Source organism: Microplitis mediator, chromosome 8 (genome assembly GCF_029852145.1).
Source record: "Microplitis mediator isolate UGA2020A chromosome 8, iyMicMedi2.1, whole genome shotgun sequence".
Taxonomy (NCBI): domain Eukaryota; kingdom Metazoa; phylum Arthropoda; class Insecta; order Hymenoptera; family Braconidae; genus Microplitis; species Microplitis mediator.
The window spans coordinates 1,665,156-1,687,221 of NC_079976.1; the positions used below are offsets into that span (position 1 = coordinate 1,665,156).

Here is a 22,066-nt window from a genome sequence, read left to right on the forward strand (position 1 = left end):
TTGTTTTTTATTAACAAATTACTTGTGAGTATAAAATAAAATTTTTACCAGAATAAAATTGTCGCGGATTAATAAATTTGAATTTTTGATTTGAAAGAAAAAAAATTTTGAAAGAAATAAAGTAAATAATTGATTGGCAATAATTGGTACCTGTCAATAATTAGGTCTTTCAACGCGCTTGTAAAAAATAACAATTTAGTTTGTAAATTATATTTAAAGATTAAAAACAAAATAAATTAAGCGAGTAATTATAATCAAACAGAAAGATATATAAAACAAATACTTAATTAAAAATTTTTTAAAATTTAAGTAAATTTGACTGTTGATAAAAGTCTGCAAATATTTTCGTCTTTGCACGAATTACTAAAGCTAATTTAAAGATTTAAGTTTAATGTAAATAATAAAAGTCAAAAAATATAATTATAGAGATGTATATATATATATATATATAGATATATATATTGAATTTATTTGATAAATACATAATGACTAGGCCTTGAAACATAAAAAAAAATTAAAGACGCGTAACTTCGGAGCTCTTGGTGCTCCTGTCTTTGCTGCCTGAATGACTAGACTTGCGATGCCTGCCCTGGTGATGATGATGGTGGTGGTGATGATGGTGCGAGGAATCGTGATGGTGATGATGATGATGATGTCCCTCTTGGTCGTGTTTTTTGTGCTTCTCTGCACTGGTAGCGGTTGGAGTACCTGCCGTTGCGATGGTAGTGGAACTGGATCTGTCGGACTTATCAAGACACTCGCAACTGTGACTAGAATCTAGCTCGCTCTGATAAGGACTCTGCACAAGCAGGCTTTCAGTTGATTTAGTCGGCTGAAAATGTCTTTGCGAGCTGGTCGAGTTTGAGCTCGAGTAGGCAGTGGAAGTAGATCGTCTAGACCCGGATGATTTGCGACTGTGGGATTTGCTAGGTCTCTCCGCGCTGTGGGTTTTAGCAGCAGTGTCTAGATACCCGTACCCAAACCCGTAACCTCCGAAGGCTTTGGTGGTTAAATTATCCCAGGATTTTGGTTTTGAGTATTGAATACAAGCGGGAGGACGATGCTGGACATTTGGGTCCCAGTAGAGAGTGTCTGTGCTCAAAGAAGTTGAACAAGAGGCAACACTTTCAACGTTTGTTGAAATGTCACTGCTGGTAATGGAATGAAGACTGTGTCCTGATGCTCGAGAGCAATGATTTGGATGTTGCTGCTGTTGTTGTTGTTGCTGCTGCTGCTGTTGTTGTTGTTGTTGTTGTTGTTGTTGTTGTTGTTGTTGTTGTTGTTGTTGTTGTTGCTGCTGAAGAGCCTGCTGTTGTTGAAGAGCTTGTTGCTCACTACGCATTCGTCTCTGCTTCTCTCTACGCCTACGACTCGGCACACAATTAGGATCACAACAAGGACTAGCTAAATCATAAACATCCAAACTCGCTCCCTCGACATGTTCCCGTTGTCGTTGATTATTAGCGCTAGATATACAAGCGACACATAAATTATTGTGCATAGTAGAATGTGCGTTATCAGTTTCTTTGGTCGATGTCGATTGTGATTGTCCTGAGGGTTTTTGTTGCTGCTGAGACCCACTGCTGTTGGTTTTATTTTTTGCTGGCGTCGTCGGTAATCCATTAGTCTGATGATAGCTATGTCGTCCCAAGTTGACGTCATTTGAATTCTTAGATAAGAAGTAATGATGATCACTGCGTGATCGTGGAGGTCCTATTGTCACTAAACATGCAGCGCTTCGGGGTATAAGGCATGGTCGACCATCAGTATACTAAAAATATTTAGATAACTTGTTAATGATTGATGATTAGTAAATTCCATTAGTAACTTTACTAAATATTTCATCATCCCTTAAAATAAAAATATTTACAAATAAAATAATAATAATAATAATAAAATAAATTACTTACAACGCTATATAAAAGTAAGTGCTCAATAGAAGTAGCCGGTCTGCAGCATGGGAGATTTGAATTGAATGTAACAGAAGCAGAGTCTCCATCCTCGTCAGTAACACCGCAATTAGGGGCCTTTTTTCTCGCCGGAAGTGAGTGTGTCTTCCATCTACCCATCAAAATAGATCGTTCGCGGTCGCATAGTCTGTCAAGTTCAGCTAAACGGGACTGCAGGGCACGCTGTAGTTCAATGTAACGCATATGGAGCTCGACCTTTCTCACGCAGTCCTCAAACGACACGACCATACGCATACGGGAGTCACAATTCTTAATGAAATTAACCAGTGTCTTGTGATCCGCACGGTCCATCTCATGCCCATTGATCGACAGAATCACGTCACCTTCTCGCATACCAGCTTTGAATGCCGGTCCGTCGTACTCGACGAAGTCTACGTAAGTTACCATTTCAATTTCTTGCTCACGCTTGTAGTGAATTCCATAGCTCTTAAATAAATAAACAGTAACTATATATTTTATTTTTTACCCAGTGAATTTTATTATTATTCAATGACACGTGCACTTACTTGTAAAGTGAAACCATACGTTCCATTTTTTTTTTCAACGATAATAGTACGTCTCCGACGATCCTCGTCAGCTCGTGTTACTCGATCCGATGGTGATCTTTCCAAAACAGTCTGATGAAATTTAATTTTAAATTTCATTAATTTTTAAGTATCATTTACTCATTTTAAACTAAACAATTTAATTAATTAATTGATTCTATTTAAAATAAAATCAAGTATTGGAGTACTCGAATTACGAATAAGAATCACGAAAATTTCCACCCGACTGTTATTATTAGAATCAGCCGTCACATATATTTGTATATACATGCATACATAAATTTTCATCATGCAAGTTAATTTTCCTCGAATAAAAAAACAAACAAAGTTTGCAAAATTAACCGCTGCGTAATCTCATCACGGCACAGATATTAAGAGAACGACAAAACAAAATATTGATTAAATAAAACAAAATTACGTAATCTTATGATTAAGTGTGTTAATTAAAATAATTATAAATACACATTCGACAATTGCACTCCAGTCGTCTTCGTCAGCACTATTTTCTTGGGTGCCGGTTCTTCGGGCAGCAACAGCCTCGGAATTTTGCGGCGATCCGTTCATTGTCGCGGTTCTTGTTTATATTCACAAAAAATTTAAATAAATAATATCGAGCCGTCAGGTTTCGGCACCGAGAACTGATAACTCATGAGTGTTGATCATCCTCGAGGGTGAGTAGGTCAGTCTGGTTGATGATCATCATTAGGCCAGCGGTCTAGGCCCTTGTAGGCACTGCCTCGGTATAAAAAAGTCCTCTGATAAGAGAATTACGTTGCTAACGCTACTGAAGTAATACATTGGGGTTGATCTCCAGACTAGACAATTCAATTTGCGCAAGCGCGACAATATCGGCGGTCTACAACCCCTATTTTGCTCTCTATCATTATTGCTCCCTTCTGTCCTGATATAACCCAATGACTCAACATAAATCCGGCTGAAAAAGTAACACATTCTGCTCAGTGTGTCATTCAGTGGTGACTATCATTACCTATCAGCGCATGAGCTGCAGAATTCAGCGGTTATTTTATTTAATTGTGCTGCTGGTCGATAATATATTTATTTATTGAAAAAAATAATTACCTTAATTACTTTGACCTCAACACCCACGTTAGTTAGCTGACGTTTTATTGAACATTAACGTCGGCTTGTATGATGATTCGAACAGACCAAGAGGTTTTGATACTTGGGAATAATAATTATTTCTTCCATTGTCTTTTCTCGCAGACTTATCACCAGGAAATCGCGTTGGAGTTAATGCACTTGATGGTATTCTCTGGCACTCAAAGACACTGCTGTCATCCAGACTTTTGAATAAATACGGCTTCTTGTTAAAGGGAATTTCAAATTGAGTTATTATTTTTTTTCCAAAACATGAAGCGCGTATAAATACTGTTACATTCCCTACTAATTGTCCTGTCGCTGTTTCAATTCTATAAATAAATAAATAAATAAATATATTTACTGCGGCGTAAAATCTGTATGTAAATTTTTTGACACAAACGTGAAGGTATTTTTGAGTTTTTTGGAAACATTGGGGCCTTGGAAAACATGTTCTCTTAACAATGAGTTCATAAGATCTTTAATTTCTAGCTGATGAGCGCCAATGTGCATCACATCTGGTAGTACACCTGCCGGAAGTTTTTTGTAGACTGACATTGTCACTGGAAATGAATGAAGCGGCTTTTCTAGTACGAGATTTGGTAGCGCGAACAAACATGACTTTCCTTTGCGAAATATTTGCTGATTATCAGTGCGAGCAAACTCACTTACGGGATCATCTTGATAAATATTTATCGCGGGAAGACTTAAGATCTATCAAACAATTGTAATCTACATAACTCTTTATTATATTTGATATAATTATTACATTTTTTATATTAAAACAAAGAAATACTTTAAAAGATACGCAGGTTTTAGCCGGCATAAATTCGTCTTGCATCGCCCGTACTGACGGCACGTTTACTTTGTCAACCAAAAATTCAATCAAAAATAATTTCTGTTCGTCCGACATCTTCAGTAATTTTTACACAAATAATTTTATTTATCCATTTCCTACAACAAAAAAAAAAAATTTATTTCTTTACCAAAACGTCACATTTTTTGTAAATATAATTTAACTGATAGTCATTTATTTAACTGACGTTAATTATTTTTTAATCTTTTTTTTCGACTTTTTATTTTTTGCCTTAGCGATTTTTTTTGTTATGATTTTATTATCATCAGCTTCGTCATTTACGTCATCAGTTTGAATTTCGCGTGTTTCGCATCTTACAGGCGAGGATTCAACAAGCGCCTTTGGTGTCCGCATTTCAATTTGAATGTCAGATTTTTCCCCTTCTCCAACAAGACCCTTTTTACCGATTCTCAGTACGAATACATCATGGTCCCTATTATTGTCCAGTAGATTATTTCTATCAACGTTGCCGTCTTTGTCTATCACTCCGGATACTTTTAATACAAGCGGCTGCCCACGTGGTTCCCCGGCATACCCACGAGTTTTATAGATATTTTCACATGTGTCTTCACCTATTACATCATCTTGTAGTTTGTAGGCATCAATGACTTCGGTGACCTTGCCGCCATCTTGACAAGGGGGACAATAAAACGGTTGATCAAATTCACGATCCAATTTATTATTTGAACGTTGATTAGCAGCTTTTATATTCATGAGACTGTTGGTTATCACTTTGCAGTCGTAAGCCAGCCCTTCTTGGTCTCTAACGTCACCTTTGAATACAAATGACCCAGCTCTGTCTGCTGGTGCGTCGAACGCGGTGACAATTGATTGGCCAAATGTTGATATACGTACGTAAGCAAGCACCACTGCTGCTAACTGATTATTGTAATAAATTTCGACGGGCCCTTCGTAATTTTTAGCCGGTGGTATGTCGGAATTCCAACATTGCAACATTTCCTTCCTCAAACCAGCAAATTCGCTGCTGATATCCAGCTCCCCGGTGCCAATCAGAACGTCCGGATGAATATCATCCGGCATTTTTTTAAACGCTCGTATATGAATTTTAAATTCCGCATTTTTATTTATCACAACTTTCTGAGGTATCGCGAATAAAATTGACCGTCCGGAATAAAATTTTTCAACATCGTGTGTACGAATTCCTGGACGCGCAAGTGGAGATAACTCCTGGTGTGTTGGGGTTATTTCAATCGCTTCATTTTGGAAGTTGAGAAATTTTAATTCTATACTTGTTGGCCCTCGGAGAGTTTCATTTAATTTCAAAATCCGATCCCCGGTTATGTAGTGAACGAAAAATTCTAACAGAAACAAATACTGCTCTTTTACTGATGAGTTTGATTCCTTGTCAGTTCCATCAGCTTTTGAAGCTGGATTAGGGGCTTCCATTTTTTTCCTCACATTTTTTTATGATACTTGATAATTTTTGGTAATAAAAAAAAATAACCTCGTTAACTTTGGTAAAATTTTGACAATAAACAATAACTTCATACATTTTGTTAGCAACGTGAATTGTTTCTAAATATTCTCATATATTTTTATTTTTTCGAGTAGAATTACAAAAAATGATTAGTCAGTAGTCGAGAATTTGTCATTGAATTTTTTTTTTTACGGCCAGTAGAATTGAAAAAAAATTTTAATTTGTATTTTAATGAAATTAATTTAATTTTTGAACTTTAATTTCATCTGATTTTTAAATGTAATCAATAATTTTGAATAAATTAATTAATCAAATATTGTATCAAGTGAATTTACGGTGATTTCAAAATTACTGGGGTTAAAAAATTTTTTTCCAAGTACAAAAAATAAAAAATAGTTGATAATTTTTATCTTTTCAAATTTTCATCACTTACTAATTACTTAAAATGTTTTCTATGCGATAAAATCTATAGATCGTTACAAAAAAATTTAACTTTTGTAGACTTCGAAATTCCTCATAAATTATTATTTTATTATTACGGAAACGCATTTTAAAATATAATACCGTTTTGTCTTGAAATATAAGTAAAAATATGACTAAGCGAAAATATTTTTTTTAACACAATACAATTTTTTCCACAAAAGCTGAATATTAAAAATCAATTAAAAAAATATTCAAATCTAAAGACTTTGAGTTGACATAAAAAATAATTACCATCACTGAAATTATTTACTAATTGACCCGAGTCAAAAAAATAAATTGTATATACAATAGACCCTTGGGATAACGATTTAAAATTTCATCCAAATGTATCTGCGATAATATACACAAATTATTTATAATATATATGTCCATGAAGATGATTTATCAAATCTCGGTCTCATAAATTTAATCATCTTATTCATTTTATTCTTCAGTACAATGTTGAATAATTACGATCAATTAAATAAAATATACTCAGCTAAATATATATATTATCCATTAGTATTATCAACAATTACCAATTATTAATCATATCGCTTTAGATAAAATATATTTATCAGTGTAGAATTTTCTATTGTATATTTTTCCTCATATTGTTTGCCAATCATTTATTTAACTTTGTAAATATTTATATATTTATTTACATATTTTTTCTGATATGTCACCCAGTCAAACTGATAAGGTCATTTTTTCCATATATGTTAATAATTTTCTTTTTTATTTATGATTATTACATTTATTTATAACTCTGCGTTTATCTAAAATCATTTTCCATTATATATGTATACATATATATATATATATAGATACATAGGAAATAAAAAAAAATTGATAAAAATAATCGCGGGAAATTTTTGTTAGTGATTAATAAGTACATTTAATACATAATTATAAATAGCGCCTTTGATTATTCAGAAGAATAAAGTAGGGATAATTAGATAGTGGGGATAAATATTGAAGTAGTGGGGGTTCAAATTGACAGAGCGGGAGGTGAATTAAGTGGTGGGGAAGGGAAGCATTAGTAAGTGGCGGGAAAGGCAAAAAGGGGAAGAAATAATTTTGCGGATAGTTTGTTCAAATCAACCGGTTTGTCAGTTCGTACCTTCTATTTTCGGGATGTACCTCAAGCATTAGACCTCTTCAAATTTATAATTAAAGCTCTACCTGCCCGGCAAATAAATTTAGTTTCTAAATTTAAAATCATTTATTGCTAGAAGTATTACAATTTTTTTTTTTTCGTTGATCGATAAATTGCATTGCAACTAGATAAATATTTTATATTTATACGCGCGAGTGATGTTTCAGTAAATATTTAATCTACTGAGGTAAGAAATTTTTTGTAATTTTAATTTATGAGATTTTTTTGATTTAATGTGAGAATTTTTTCGAGCAAAATTTTTTGATAGTTGAGGAAAAAAAGCTGATTCGTAAGAAGCTTCGCGTGTTTCGTCATACTTTCTGTACATGCTCGATATTACATGTGGTTCGATGTCCGCTCAGTGTCGGTTTGTGCGGCGGCTCAACATATATATATATACATATATATATATATTTATATATACGCTTTGAATGAATACTTATAAGGGAGGACCGGGTGAAATAGGGACGCTAAGAAAAGAATGCTTTTTTTGTGTTCGTTAATACACTGGGTCTTTTACTGTTCACTTGTTAAAAAATAAAGTAAAATATCTTTCATTGGTATGAAAAGGAAAAGAATTGACACTGGATACTTTGACAAGCAGGGGAATGATATTCTTCATATTTGAAACGAATTTGGAGTAAAAATTTTTGACAGATTCAGATAAAATATTTTATGTGCAATTTTGCAGTAAAAGTAAAATTTAGCGCTGGGCACTTTCAAAAATTTTTTGTTCTTTCCATGAGATTTTTTAATGAATTTGAATAAAAAATTTTATTTAGAATTTGGGAGTCAAAATGTAAATACAAAATTTCGGTTTAGAATATTTTCAGACAAAATTTTTTTATTTTTTATATTTTTGGAAGAAATATTTTGGTGTAGATATTTTTAATAAAAATTAAATTTGTAATTAGGAAATAAAAAAAAAATTTAGAAATTATTTTTATAGAAAAATATTTTAGATACTTTGGCCAAAATACATCTGTCTCTCCCTTAAAAATAATAGTAATAATAATAATATTTTTTTATGCTCATCCCTCATATTTCTTTAAAATTCCCATCAGATCCTTCCTCATTATAAAAAAACGCACCTTAGTGTTTCTAAAAAAAATCCTGCCCTTACCTGAAATGATAATTCTAAAAAAAAAAAAAAAATCACCTTGGTTTTATATGACAATTAATATAATTAACGGTTTTATCATCAAGATAATTTTTTATAGTAATTACAAGATCCAAACATGATAATAAATAATAACGAGAGCTATAAAAATAAATATCCGGATTCAGCCGGTTTTGGTTTATTTCGTCAGGTAAATTAACTAAAACACTTGGATAAGATAATCTTGTTTGAAAACTTTTCCTGCTATACATTAATTACAATTATTATGTTATATCACATTTTTATTATTTTTTTTTAATATGAATTTGATTTATTATTTTAGTGCACAGCTAATAGAGGTACAATGTATGATTAAATAAAAATATACATAGCACGTATGTTACAACTAAACGTTTTATTTCTATTCATAAGAGTCTAGATAAAGACCCGGGCTTAAGAAGATTTCTTAGGACGACAAATAATCTTTGTCGGTGTTATATATTTCAATTTAATAATTTATTTCTTTGTATTTATATTTAGACTCGTCACTCTATATAGATTCATTTTTAATTTATTAATTAACAAAAAATTTATATATACCTCTATACAAATATATATAATTAAATTTATATTATAATAATTATTCGATTTATTTATTAATATTTAGTTAGAGTTACAAAATTTTGAAAATAAGTAAAAATAATTTTGACTAAGAAAATAAAATTTTCTGAGCCTCTCTTCATTGATTAATAAATAAATATATCAGTAAAATTAATTAAATAACACACGGTTATAATATTTCAATCATTATTTTCTAATTTCCTTAAATTTTCAAACGAAAATTCTCAAAAATACTCTCAGCTGATGTAATATTGTTAAGTAACGAAGTCTAGAATTAAACACCTGTACCAGAAACAGCCTAATATATATTACTGTGACATAATGGTACATATGATTTCGTTTTATGAAGATCTACCCGCAATTACACAAAAAAAAAAGAATTTCGTGGCGCAAAAAAATTTCACTCGTTTCAAAAAAATTTTTATGTCCGAATTGGAGTCAAAAACTTTCTTTGGGGAGAAAATATTTCTCGCGCCAAGAAATCCTTTTTTTCTGTCTACGTCTCGTTCTTCTTAATATTAAATTATTTTCAAAATTATTATAGTAGACTACTTTGTATTTGTAACTTAATATACACAAAGAACTCTAATAAACTTTTTCTTCTACGAAATAAATATAACTTATCAGCATATTTGAGTGACTAATATTAAATCTTATTAATATATGCATCTATCAATTTTTTTTTGTACCAAAATAAAATAGCAACTGGTTCTTTTTACATTTCTCCTGATAAAAAAAGCAGAAAACAGAATTAGAATTTGTTTGTGCAGAAGAAAAGAAGGTTTTTTTTTGTTGCCAAAACCTGTTTCCACTGCAGAAGAATTTCACTGACTCGGTACCATCATATATTTCAGAAGATTTTTCGTATATAAATATTTATGTGAAATTTAAAATATATATTAGTAATTCAGAGGTCATTTTAATGGAGCTTAACTCACACAATTTAAATTTTTTTATGCAAACTGTCGTACCTAAAGATCGTTGACTGAAAAAATATATTAGGGTTTGTCAATTGAATTAAAAAATGTGGGCGACTATTAAAAGATGGATAATGATTACAAATGACTCTAAAAACAAAGAGCAATTACTCAAATATTTTATTTAGTTACGGCTGTTTTATCTACTTAATTAAATTATAAAATTTAAATTAAATGCCAGAAATTTATTAATTTTAATTAAAATAATTATCGACTACTAAATTTACGTTTCTTTTTTTTACAGAAATTTGTTGGATTTAATTAAATATCAGAAAGATAATTAGAAAAACGGCAAAATGGTAAGTATTTTTTTTTTTTATTAATTATCCAGTTTCCCGCCATAAAAAATAATTTTATAAAAATTCATTTGAAATACAAAAATTTTAAAAGATATGGCGGAAGCTAATGGCAATTTGTAATTTTTTTTTATTAATTAATATTAATATTTAATGACTTTTTTTTAGGTTGAGCGTAATAACAAATCACCAACTGAGATGCACACATTTTTACCTCATGATGAAGCATTAGCTTCTAAGTAAGTTTCCTCTTATTTATTAATTTAATAATAAGTATGTAGTACATGTATTATCTAGTTCTGTACTTAAAATTTCAAACACTTAAATTCTTTATTTCCTACTGTACGTAATTTATTATTTTATATAATGCGTCAATATTAAATATAATTTAATTTACACCGCAATTTATATATTTTTTAATTACTGATTAAATTATTTTTATAAAAAATCATAGAATTTCATATATTTATTTAAGATGATAAATAAATAAGAGATTAATAATTATAATTTTTTTTTTTTGTAGATACAAAGTACATGTCGTCTCAAAAGACGCGGATGGCGCACTCCCACTATCGGATGGAAGAAAATTTGATCCTTTTACTGAGCGCAAGATTGATAACCCGACTACGTAAGTATTTTTAAATATTTATTAATTAATTATTAATAGTTGATTAATTAATTAATTAATTATTTAATTATTTTTCTAGTGACTGCGACACGCTCACGCATTTACTGAAAGCGGCTCTGGGTACTGGAATTCTGTCTATGCCGTACGCGTTCAAAAGTTCGGGACTCGTTGGCGGTATTTTTGGAACCATACTCGCGTCATTAATTTGCACTCACTGCTCATATATTTTGGTAAGTTAATTAATAATAATTATCATTAAATATTTAAATAGTTAATTGATTAATTTATAAATAAATATTTAATTTTTGTTAATCAGGTAAAATGCGCGCATGTGTTATATCACAAAACGCACAAGACGAAAATGGGATTTGCTGATGTCGCCGAAACTGCATTCGCTAATGGTCCAAAATGGGGACGTCCATTTGCTAAATTTTCAAGGTACGAAATTAAAAGTAAATTCTAAAAAATAGTAAAAATAATTATTTACTAAAATATATATTTTTTTTACAGATATTTCGTCCAAATTTGTCTATTCTCAACATACTTCGGTGCTTGCACTGCGTACAATCTTATTATAGCAACAAATTTCGGTCAAGTGATAAATTACTACATGTATTACAACGAAACTGCAGTGATAGCGTCAAATTTAACTAGCGCAAACGTCACTGATGTTGTGAATGCAACAAGTTCAGCTGTACATGTGGTTCCTTTGGACACGTCATTTGTACGAGTGATAATCGCCTGTCTGTTTGTCCCACTGATTCTCTTAGTTTACGTACCAGATTTGAAGTATCTGGCTCCAGTGTCAATGGTAGCGAACATTTTCATGGCATGCAGTTTGGGAATAACCTTTTACTACCTCGTCCAAGACACTCCACCAGTGAGCGATCTACCTCTGTTCCAGTCTTTCATGCAGTTCCCTCAGTTCTTCAGTGTCACAGTATTCGCGATAGAAGCTATCGGTGTTATCATGCCGCTAGAAAATAACATGAAGACACCCCAAAACTTTGTTGGTATCTGCGGTGTACTCAACAGAGGAATGTCAAGTGTCACTCTTGTTTATATACTACTTGGTTTCTTGGGATATTTGAAGTACGGAAACACCGCGGACGCAGTCATTACGTCAAACTTACCCATCACTGAAATACCAGCCCAAATTGTCAAAGTGCTGATCGGGTTGGCGGTATTTTTCACATTTGGATTACAATTTTACGTGTGCATTGACATCGCCTGGACTGGACTGAAAGATTACTTCCCAAACAGACCCCGTCTTGCTCAATATGTCGTCCGTACTGTTATGGTAATTGCCTGTGTCTGCTTGGCCATCGCTATTCCAAACATCGGACCCCTGGTTGAACTTGTCGGTGCATTTTGTTTCTCTCTGCTCGGACTTCTTGCTCCGGTGGTAATTGAAGTCATCACCTACTGGGACGTTGGGTTCGGTCGCTTCAACTGGATGATCATTAAAAATATTATCGTTACTTTCATTGGAGTTTTAGCTCTGGTGTTTGGTACCAACTCCGCTATCCAAGGAATCATCAAAGCAATGTTGTAAAAAAACATTAATTTTTTTTTTTTATATATACTTTAGCTTCATTTATTATTAATTTTTGCTTTATCACTTTAAGTAATCATGTACGCTCATTTAAATTTTAATTACTCAATTTCTGATAAGACTTTTTAATCTTATAAGATATCAAGTATTTTTTTTTTTTTATAATTATTATATTATTTTTTAGTTCTTTAATTATTATTGACATTTAAAACTCTCACATTGTAATTTAATCAGTCAATTTAAGTCACTCGTTATTTTTATACTGAATTCTAAAAGTCTAAAGTTTATAAATCAGAATTAATTTTTATAAATTTTGAAAATCATAGAATAGTTTGAATTCGAAATAAAACTGTACTTAAATATTTTATATATCTTTTGTCAACCAATATATTTTATATATAATTATATTGTAATCATAATTATATATCAAATCTATACGTGCTTTTTTATAATCAACTTCCTTTAAATTTTTACAAATATAAACTGTTATAGTTTATATTTAAATTTAAACTAAAAAAACAGATTTTGTAAATAAGCATTTTTTTTACAGTATTACAGTTGGATGATATATAAAAAAATTTATTGTACGCCGTTTTTCAAAATAAAATTTTTTTTTAAATTCAAAATGAAATTATAAATTTTATTATTTTTGTTTTTTAATTATAATGTATTTTTAATTAATTATAATAAAGTAATCATGCTAATTAATTATATATTTTTATTTATTTAAATCCATTAGAATTAATTTTTTATTGTAACATTTAATTTTTATGAAAGATCATCTAATCTGTCAATTTTGAATTTTTAAATAAACAATTTTTCCCGCGAAAACTAAAAAATTTAAATTCCGCGGTAATTTTGATAAATAATTATTTTTTAAAATTAATTAATTATTTCATTGATTAATTTTAATTAACTTCAACAAATTTTATAGCTTTAAAATGAATTTAATTAATTTAATTAATAATTACCGTGTGATAAAGTTTTAAACATTTAAAGTTTATGAAACAAGTGTACAGTTTAAACTTTCAATAATACAATTAAAAACCGCGCCTTTCATAGTTCAATATATATATATATATATATATATATATATAGATATATAATATATATAAAGAAAATTGTAAACTCACGCGGTGGATAAAAACGTTTGAGAAGGCGCCGAATCATCAGCAGTGGGAGTTAAAATAAGAATGGAAGTGGAAGGAGACATGTGAGGTTATCGAGTGTGGGGAAGGAAATGTACGTCAAAGGCGGGAAAGGGGATTCGATTGCACATTGCATACAGTTGGTTTTATTAAACCGGTTCATCAGTCCATATTTAATTCTTGCCACGTCCACTTACCGAAGAACCTCCTGGCAGCTTTGCTAAAATTTAAAAACGATACGTGTGTCGGTACACGACCTACACACTAACTTTGCGGTTTTATTTTCCATAGTTTATTAAATTTATTTTCACAACTAAATATTTATTTAAACCCCTAAATAAATACTAAAATAAACTGCGCGAGTGATGTTTATATTCCGTAAAATTTAACCGAAGGTAAGACACCCATTTTAATTATTAATTCAAATTCAAATTTTTTATTCCCGCGCTTTATGTTGCAAATTTGAAAAATATAATATTTTTATTTATTTAACAGTTGTAGTTTATTTTTTTAAAAATGTACAGATCGTAAGGGGCTTCACGTGTTTCGTCAGACTTTTAGCACATGCTCGGTCTGTTCATGCGGCGCTTTTGACCACGTGGATATTTTAAAGACAATATATATGTATATATACTTGATGGCATCATAAATGAGTGCAATGAACATGATACTTGTCTAGTTATATATATATAACATATATATACGAGGAAAATAGTACAGAATATAAAATTAGTTTGGTTTCTAGTAACGTTTGAAGGAAGAAGTACAGTTAGAATAAATGTGTGTTAAATATACATATATACATATGTAGCTACATATATGTGTGACATGAAATTCAAGTATCGCTGATAGCATGATGTAACAGTTTGCTGATATTTCGGTTGCTGAATTTTACCTAGTTTTGAAAGTCTCAATTTGCCGCCAGACGGAGAATTCAAAAAAATTTATTAATTAATTTAAATTATAATCGGAGTCAGCTCGTCTTTCAAATTTTGACTTCTTGATATTAAACTATCGGATTTTAAAAATAGATTATTTTGTAAATATGTTTAATTACTTTTTATCAGAGAGATTATTTTAATGTTGGGGACAAAAAGTTTGATAGTGATGAAGCAATGGTGATAATTTATGTTATAAGGATATAAATATATAAATTTTTATATTTATTTTAGGTTTATTTCGTCAGGTAAAGGTACTGATTACTTGGATAAAGTAATCTTGGTAAATTATTTTATTGGTTCATTTTTTCGGAGTTAATTAAAATATATAGGTGGTTATATATTTTTTGGAAATTATGGAAAGACAATTTTTTAGGACACCCTAGGTCGGTGTCTGTAGATTTAAATTTAAAAATGTAGACCGTCTTAAATTAATTTCTTTGTAGTTAAATTTAGACTTGTGACGAATATAGATCCATTTTTTTTTTGTCTTTCTTTTTGGTCAATCATCGGGCAAATGATTTTTCTAAAGACTCTTTTATACTCCAATAGACGTCTAATTTGAATATTTCCCAGAAAGTAATTACTAATTACTATTATTATATATTGCGAATGACTAATCATAAATTTCCTCAATTTAAAAGTGTTTTTTAAACATTTTTTTGAGTGAAATATATAAATAGACAGACAACTCATTTCTGTTTATATTCTTTAGATAAAATCAATGCTGATTTTTTCCTTTGCTACAAAAGATCATTTTTTAAAACTGAAACCTGTTTTAAATGTGACCTGGTTTCCACATATTTCTAGTATATGTTTCATAGATAAATATATATAAATATACATATATATTTTTCCGGATTTTAAAATTTTTTACTCCAAAAAAATTGAACCCCATAAAATATATGATATTTATATTACATATTTTTGTATTTATAATTTTGCCGCATTCATATATTTGTAACAAATATATAACATCATAACAGTATAAAAAATTTATCACGTTTATAAATAAAATAAATAAAATTTGATTTTAACAAAAAATTTTTTGCACTTGAAATTTAAATTTATCACGTAAAATATATCATTCTATATATTTTTAAAAAATATAAAAATAAAATTAAATATGTAAACATGACCAACACAACATTTTACCGTAAAAATATATATAAAAAATAGGATATGGAAAAATAAAAAATATATATTTTTATATATATATTGCAACAAATATTTAATTCAATATATGTAGATCCTATATATATTTTCGCTCCTAATATCAGGTCATATATATTAAATATATAACTTTTTGATACTTAATACGGTACCTTTGGCAAAATATCATAGATTAGCGTTAGTCAATTGGACTAAAAATATGTGGGCGACTAAAAATAACTGAACGATAATTAGATTAAATACTAAAGAAATACCAATTACTCAAATCTTAAATTTCATTCAAGGCTTTTCATATTCAATTGAATTAAACTACACTCTACTGATTAATCATTTAATTTTCTTCTATTCAATCATTTCATATATTTATCATACACTCATATTTTTAATTATTTAAACAATTATCCATATATATTTATATTGACACCTTTTCTCAACCATTCGTTGATTATTTTTTGAAAGTACACGAGGAGAGACTTATATATACATACATATATTTTTTTATCTTATCCTTATCTATTTAACATATCCGGTTAATTTATTATACGTCGATTTAAAAAATGTATTTATATTTAAAACAAAGATTTGATAATATGAGCAATTGTTTTAAAAATTATATTGTTTATAAAATAATAAACAGTAAAATGTAATTTTGAAATACTTTTCAATGCATCAGTAGATAGTTTATCAATATGTGATTTGAGTAATTCAAGATATAATTATCGATTTATTATCTATTTTATTACAATTGTATTTTTTTTTATTTGTAAATACAGAGATTACGTGCTGACAAGTTAATAAAAGTGACAAAATTTTAAAATAATAAATAATATCGATAATTCTGTTATGTAATGTAACGAAGTTTGTTTTTTCAGTTTGCATATATTTATGATAATCACGGAATCATGTCAATAATCATATATTTATGAGAGGTTTATTTGAGATAAATGTGTTCTGGCAGATTGAGACGTTAATTTTTTTTTTATCGATTGTAAAAAATTATTATTATTAATTTCTACTCAACCAACGTGACTTTTTGTTAATAATTTATTGTTAATTAAGTACTATAAGTAATGATTAATAAAATGTATAATTATATAAATAATCATGACAAGTATCAATATAATAAATATCATATATTTAATTATCATATTTGTTTGTTTGTTTGCAGTGATATTGGATTTTAATAAACATTAGAAAGATAAATAGAAGACGTCAAAATGGTAATTATTTTTTTTCAATAAATTTTTTGTAAAATATAAGAATAATATGAGTGCGAATGTAGCAGATGTCAGACATATTTAAAATTATTAATTGGAGTCAATAATAAATAAAATAAAATTTTTTAAAAATGCGCATTTAAAAAATTAAAAAATTACCCTGGTGGAAATTTTTCGGATTTTTCTCTGAATAACTTTGAAAAAGTCTTTTAAACGTTGAAAAAGTCTTTGGAACTTTAGAACTGAGTTTTTCAGAGAAAATTCCGAAAAATTTCCACCAGGGTAATAAGTGCATTTTTTCGAAATATATTTTTTAAAATTATTTACTCTATTTATTTATAGCTTTTAATTTGTCTGTCTGCTGCATTCTCACTCATAAAATAATTATTGATTACAGTAAGAAAAAAAAATAAAATAAAGTCAGAAAATTCAAATTTTTCAGAATAAAAAAATTTTTTAATGAAATGTTTAAATTTTTACACTAATAATTATTTGAATTCGCGCTTAATTTTCAAAGTGAATGAATTTTTTTATGTTTCCCGTTACTCGTAAAAAAGATAAAAATTTAGACATGAAATTTTTTTTAAAAAACTTTTTATTTGTTAACATAAAAGATAAAAATTTTTAATCTTTTCTACATTGAGTATCATAAATAATTATCGCACAAAGAAAATTCGGTCATAACAATAACATTTATTTCTATCAGTGAATGTGTACGTAATAATTTAAATATTTATGATTTATTAATATTCTGTGGCTTTGTTCCAGGTTGAGAGCAACAACAAAACCCCAACTGAGATGCACACATTTTTACCTCAGGATGAGGCTCTGTCAACTAAGTAAGTTTCTACTTATATATTAATTTAATTTAATAATAATAATTACAGTACATGTCCACTGTACTTAAATAATTTAAAGTTAAAAACCGACTTTAATCCTTTATTTCCCGCTTAATTTATTATATTAGTTAATAAGTCTAATGATATTAAATATAATTTAGTTGAGGCAGAAATTTTCTACTTTTTTTATTAATTTAATTTTTAACATTTTTTTTTTAAATGCCGAAGTAACAAAATGTAGAACAAGGATAGAGTAGAGTGTGCTAGTTAACTCCACGTTGATATGCATATCTATTGCGCAATAATTGCATAGTTTATTGAAATAATTGATAATTGTTACGGTTGTAAAAATACTAGATTGATTTCAATCGAAAATCAATTGAATCCACCGAGTAATTATTTGAATTTTAGTCCCGTTGCGCGAAAAGTTTGTTGATAAACAAAATGTGTTATTTTAAATTTTCCATTTGTTTTAATTATTCTTAGTAATATAAAATAGATACATATGTAAATTTATGAAAGGAAGTTATCGATAATAATGAATTGCTTGTTTGTTTAGTCTATTTTTAATTAACAATAAATCAATTGTTGCAGATACAAAGTGCAGGTCGTAGCCAAAGACCCAGAGGTCGCGGTTCCATTGACGGATCACAAGAGCTTCAATCCTTTTACTGAGCGCAAAGTTGATAATCCGACTACGTAAGTATTTTTTAAATGATTGCTAATTAATCACATGGAGTGAATGCGGGTTTAAATAAAATCCAGTTTACTCCAAAATTTTTCCCCTGGAAAAATGAACTCCCCCCTGGTGAAAATTTTTCGATACTTTCTCTGAAAAACTCAGTCCTAAAATTCTAAAGACTTCTTCAAAGTTCTAAAGACTTTTTCAGAGTTTTTCAGAGAAAAGTCCGAAAAATTTTCACCAGGGCCCCTTTACTCCGTATGAGGGTGGGCCCTCTAACTTATTCTGATCGGAAATTTAATTCTCTACAAAAAAAGTCTTATAATAAAATTTCGTAAAGTTGATAGTTACTGAGATAATTGTTATTTTGTTCAAAAAAATATAATTTATGAAGATATTTTAAATTTTTCAGGGTAAAATATGAATTTTATCGTATAAATTTCATGGAAAATCAAATTTCTTACAAAATTGGCCTTCTGGTAAAAACTTGAAATTTATATTTATTCAGAAACTGGCAGTTTTATGTTTAGATATCCACATTTTTCGTTATTTGGTGGCTTTCACCAAGAATCGCTAGTATCTTTGTGACTATCAACTTTGAATAAATTTTTATTAGGTCTGTTTTGTAGAAAATTCAATTTCCTATGAAATTTTTATGATAAAATTTATTTTTTACCCTGAAAAAGTGATAATATCTTGAAAAATTATATTTTTTAGAGCAAAATTGAAATTATCTCAGTAACTATCGACTTTACGTAATTTTATTATAAGATTTTTTTTGTAGAGAATTAAATTTCCGATCAAAAAATGTTGGAAAAAAATTTTAAAACAACTTCTAACTTTAGCGGGATTTGGCGAGCCTCAGATATCGAGCTCAAATTTTTTTTTTGTTTTCCGAAAAAATTTTTTTTTGTACAAATAAAAATATTTTTGGTATTAATAATGAAAATTAAAAAAAAGCGGATTTTCGGCCCACCCTACTCCGTATGCGAAGTGATTTTTTCTCAAACTCCGGAACTCTGACGGAATTAATTCGGATGTAAATAAAATCCGTAATCACTCCCGATTTTTTTTAGTGTAAAAAACTTATATTTTCATTTTCTAGTGACTGCGACACGCTAACGCATTTACTGAAAGCGGCTTTGGGTACTGGAACCCTGGCTATGCCGTATGCTTTCAAAAGCTCGGGACTTGTTGGCGGTATTATTGCAACGATATTTGTGTCACTTGTTTGCACCCACTGCTCATATATTTTAGTAAGTTTGTTAATAGTAATTATTGTTAGATATTTAAATAGACTTATTTATAAATAAATATTTAATTTTTAATTTACAGGTAAAATGCGCGCATGTGTTATATCACAAAACGCACAGGACGAGAATGGGATTTGCTGACATTGCAGAAAATGCATTTGCCACTGGCCCTAAATGGGGACGGAAATTTTCTAAATTTTCCAGGTAATTTTTTTTGTTTTTTAAATTTTTAAAATCGTCTGCTGATTCACCACAAAATTGAAAAAAATTTTTTAAGCTCAACGTCATACATATTTATAAAAATATCAATTCAGGAGTAAATTGCAATTAATAAATAGTATATATATTTATTTTTTTTTTACAGATATTCAATTCAAATATGTTTGCTTGTAACATATTTCGGTACTTGCAGTGCGTATGCTGTTATTATAGCGAAAAATTTTGGCCAGGTAATAAAATATTACATGAGCCACAATGAAACAACTGTGATGCCGTCAGAAGCAGCTGACGCAGTTAACGCAACGTTATCAGGAGCGACAAACATCCAATTAGACCAAACATTTATCCGTGTGATAATAGCTTGCCTATTTCTCCCACTGATTCTGGTAGTCTACGTCCCAGATCTCAAGTACCTGGCCCCAGTATCAATGGTAGCAAACTTATTCATGGGATGTGGAATAGGAATAACATTCTACTACCTAGTCCAAAACCTGCCGCCAATAAGTTCCTCCTCACTGTTCCGCCCGATCGAAGAATTTCCCACATATTTCGGAGTCACCATTTTCGCAATGGAAGCTATCGGCGTTATCATGCCGCTAGAAAATAATATGAAGACACCTCAAAACTTTGTTGGTATCTGCGGTGTACTCAACAGAGGGATGTCAAGTGTCACTCTTATTTACATACTTCTTGGCTTCCTGGGATATTTGAAGTACGGAAATGGCACAGACGCTATTATCACAGCAAACTTGCCAATAAATGAAATACCAGCCCAGGTCGTCAAAGTGCTGATCGGGCTGGCGGTATTTTTCACATTCGGATTACAATTCTACGTGTGCATTGACATCGGCTGGTCAGTTCTCAAGGAGCACTTTCCCAACAGACCGTGTCTAGCTGAATATGTAATGCGTACTGGCATGGCAATGATCTGCATTTCGTTGGCCATCGCGATACCAAACATCGGACCCCTGGTTGAACTCGTCGGTGCATTTTGCTTCTCTCTCCTCGGGCTCATTGCCCCGCTGATAATTGAGACCATCACCTACTGGGACATCGGGTTCGGACGTTTCAAATGGATGGTGTACAAAAATATCCTAGTTGCTTTTATTGGCTGCTTTGCTTTAATATTCGGTACGAAATCAGCTATCGAAGGTATTATCAAAGCAGCTTAATAATTTATTTATATATTTCTTTATACACTAGATAAATTTTAGCCCCATCTTTATTATTAATTTAAATTTATAATTTAAAATCATCCTCATTCACATTTTTATTTAAATTTAATAAGAAATTTAATCTCCTAGGCGACATTTTACATTTTTTTTTTTTAGTTACAAATTTATCAAAATGTCTAATTAATTTAATTAGTTTAATTACAATAATAATTTAAGTTTTCGAGGTATTTTTTTTTAATTGAAGACTTAAATTCCTACTATTAAAAATTATTTTTATCAGTGAAAATATGCATACATTTATAATTAGAAATTTATAATCATTGGAACTGTACTTAAAGTATTCAATGTTTAATTAATCGAGGCTTTAATTTATATAATTATAATTATCGACATTTCACTAAAGCGCTATTCAAAATTTAGTGCCTTCATAAATTAAACATATATATATATCTATATATTTATACTTTATTATAGGATGGACGTGAAACTATAATTGTTATTTCATATTGAAAAAATTTTATGTACAAATTGTTAATTAATGTGCAATTTATACCCATAAATTAATTATATGAATATAAATAATTAATTGTTAGATAAAAATCATAACAATGAACCCGAGTCCATTTTGTAAATAAGAATTTTTTATACAACATTCAAGTTGAATGCAATCAAACAATTATTGTATGCCGATGATGTCTTCTAGTAATTTTAAATGCAT

General features: G+C 29.4%; 5 protein-coding genes across 6 annotated transcripts; 2 read left to right on the forward strand and 3 right to left on the reverse strand.

Annotated features, from left to right (window-relative positions):
* Positions 1 to 420: 420 nt before the first annotated feature.
* LOC130672959 (myb-like protein P) lies at positions 421 to 3,311 on the reverse strand. The gene is made up of 4 exons (XM_057477779.1): positions 2,978 to 3,311; positions 2,477 to 2,587; positions 1,911 to 2,396; positions 421 to 1,771 (listed from the first exon to the last, which is right to left on the reverse strand). The coding sequence occupies exons 1-4, from the start codon at positions 3,077 to 3,079 to the stop codon at positions 515 to 517; spliced, it is 1,956 nt and encodes a 651-aa protein (XP_057333762.1). The 5' UTR covers positions 3,080 to 3,311; the 3' UTR covers positions 421 to 514.
* On the forward strand, positions 2,208 to 13,017 carry LOC130672961 (proton-coupled amino acid transporter-like protein pathetic). 2 transcript variants are annotated; one of them, XM_057477781.1, is made up of 7 exons: positions 2,208 to 2,345; positions 10,470 to 10,524; positions 10,690 to 10,760; positions 11,045 to 11,149; positions 11,229 to 11,379; positions 11,466 to 11,587; positions 11,660 to 13,017. In XM_057477781.1, exons 2-7 carry the CDS (start codon positions 10,522 to 10,524, stop codon positions 12,702 to 12,704), a joined length of 1,497 nt encoding a protein of 498 aa, XP_057333764.1. In that variant the 5' UTR covers positions 2,208 to 2,345; positions 10,470 to 10,521; the 3' UTR covers positions 12,705 to 13,017. The 2 variants fall into 2 exon arrangements, with proteins under 2 accessions (XP_057333764.1, XP_057333763.1); XM_057477780.1 differs by lacking the exon at positions 2,208 to 2,345 and adding an exon at positions 7,448 to 7,715.
* Positions 3,324 to 4,618, reverse strand: LOC130672963 (uncharacterized). Its single transcript, XM_057477783.1, has 4 exons — positions 4,410 to 4,618; positions 4,017 to 4,327; positions 3,596 to 3,945; positions 3,324 to 3,449 (listed from the first exon to the last, which is right to left on the reverse strand). The coding sequence occupies exons 1-3, from the start codon at positions 4,524 to 4,526 to the stop codon at positions 3,624 to 3,626; spliced, it is 750 nt and encodes a 249-aa protein (XP_057333766.1). The 5' UTR covers positions 4,527 to 4,618; the 3' UTR covers positions 3,324 to 3,449; positions 3,596 to 3,623.
* On the reverse strand, positions 4,431 to 5,943 carry LOC130672962 (uncharacterized). The gene is made up of 2 exons (XM_057477782.1): positions 4,657 to 5,943; positions 4,431 to 4,567 (listed from the first exon to the last, which is right to left on the reverse strand). The coding sequence occupies exon 1, from the start codon at positions 5,874 to 5,876 to the stop codon at positions 4,662 to 4,664; it is 1,215 nt and encodes a 404-aa protein (XP_057333765.1). The 5' UTR covers positions 5,877 to 5,943; the 3' UTR covers positions 4,431 to 4,567; positions 4,657 to 4,661.
* Positions 13,018 to 13,983: 966 nt separating the features above from the next.
* On the forward strand, positions 13,984 to 21,938 carry LOC130673784 (proton-coupled amino acid transporter-like protein pathetic). Its single transcript, XM_057478993.1, has 7 exons — positions 13,984 to 14,247; positions 17,132 to 17,183; positions 17,949 to 18,019; positions 18,614 to 18,718; positions 19,807 to 19,957; positions 20,037 to 20,158; positions 20,319 to 21,938. Exons 2-7 carry the CDS (start codon positions 17,181 to 17,183, stop codon positions 21,343 to 21,345), a joined length of 1,479 nt encoding a protein of 492 aa, XP_057334976.1. The 5' UTR covers positions 13,984 to 14,247; positions 17,132 to 17,180; the 3' UTR covers positions 21,346 to 21,938.
* Positions 21,939 to 22,066: the final 128 nt, after the last annotated feature.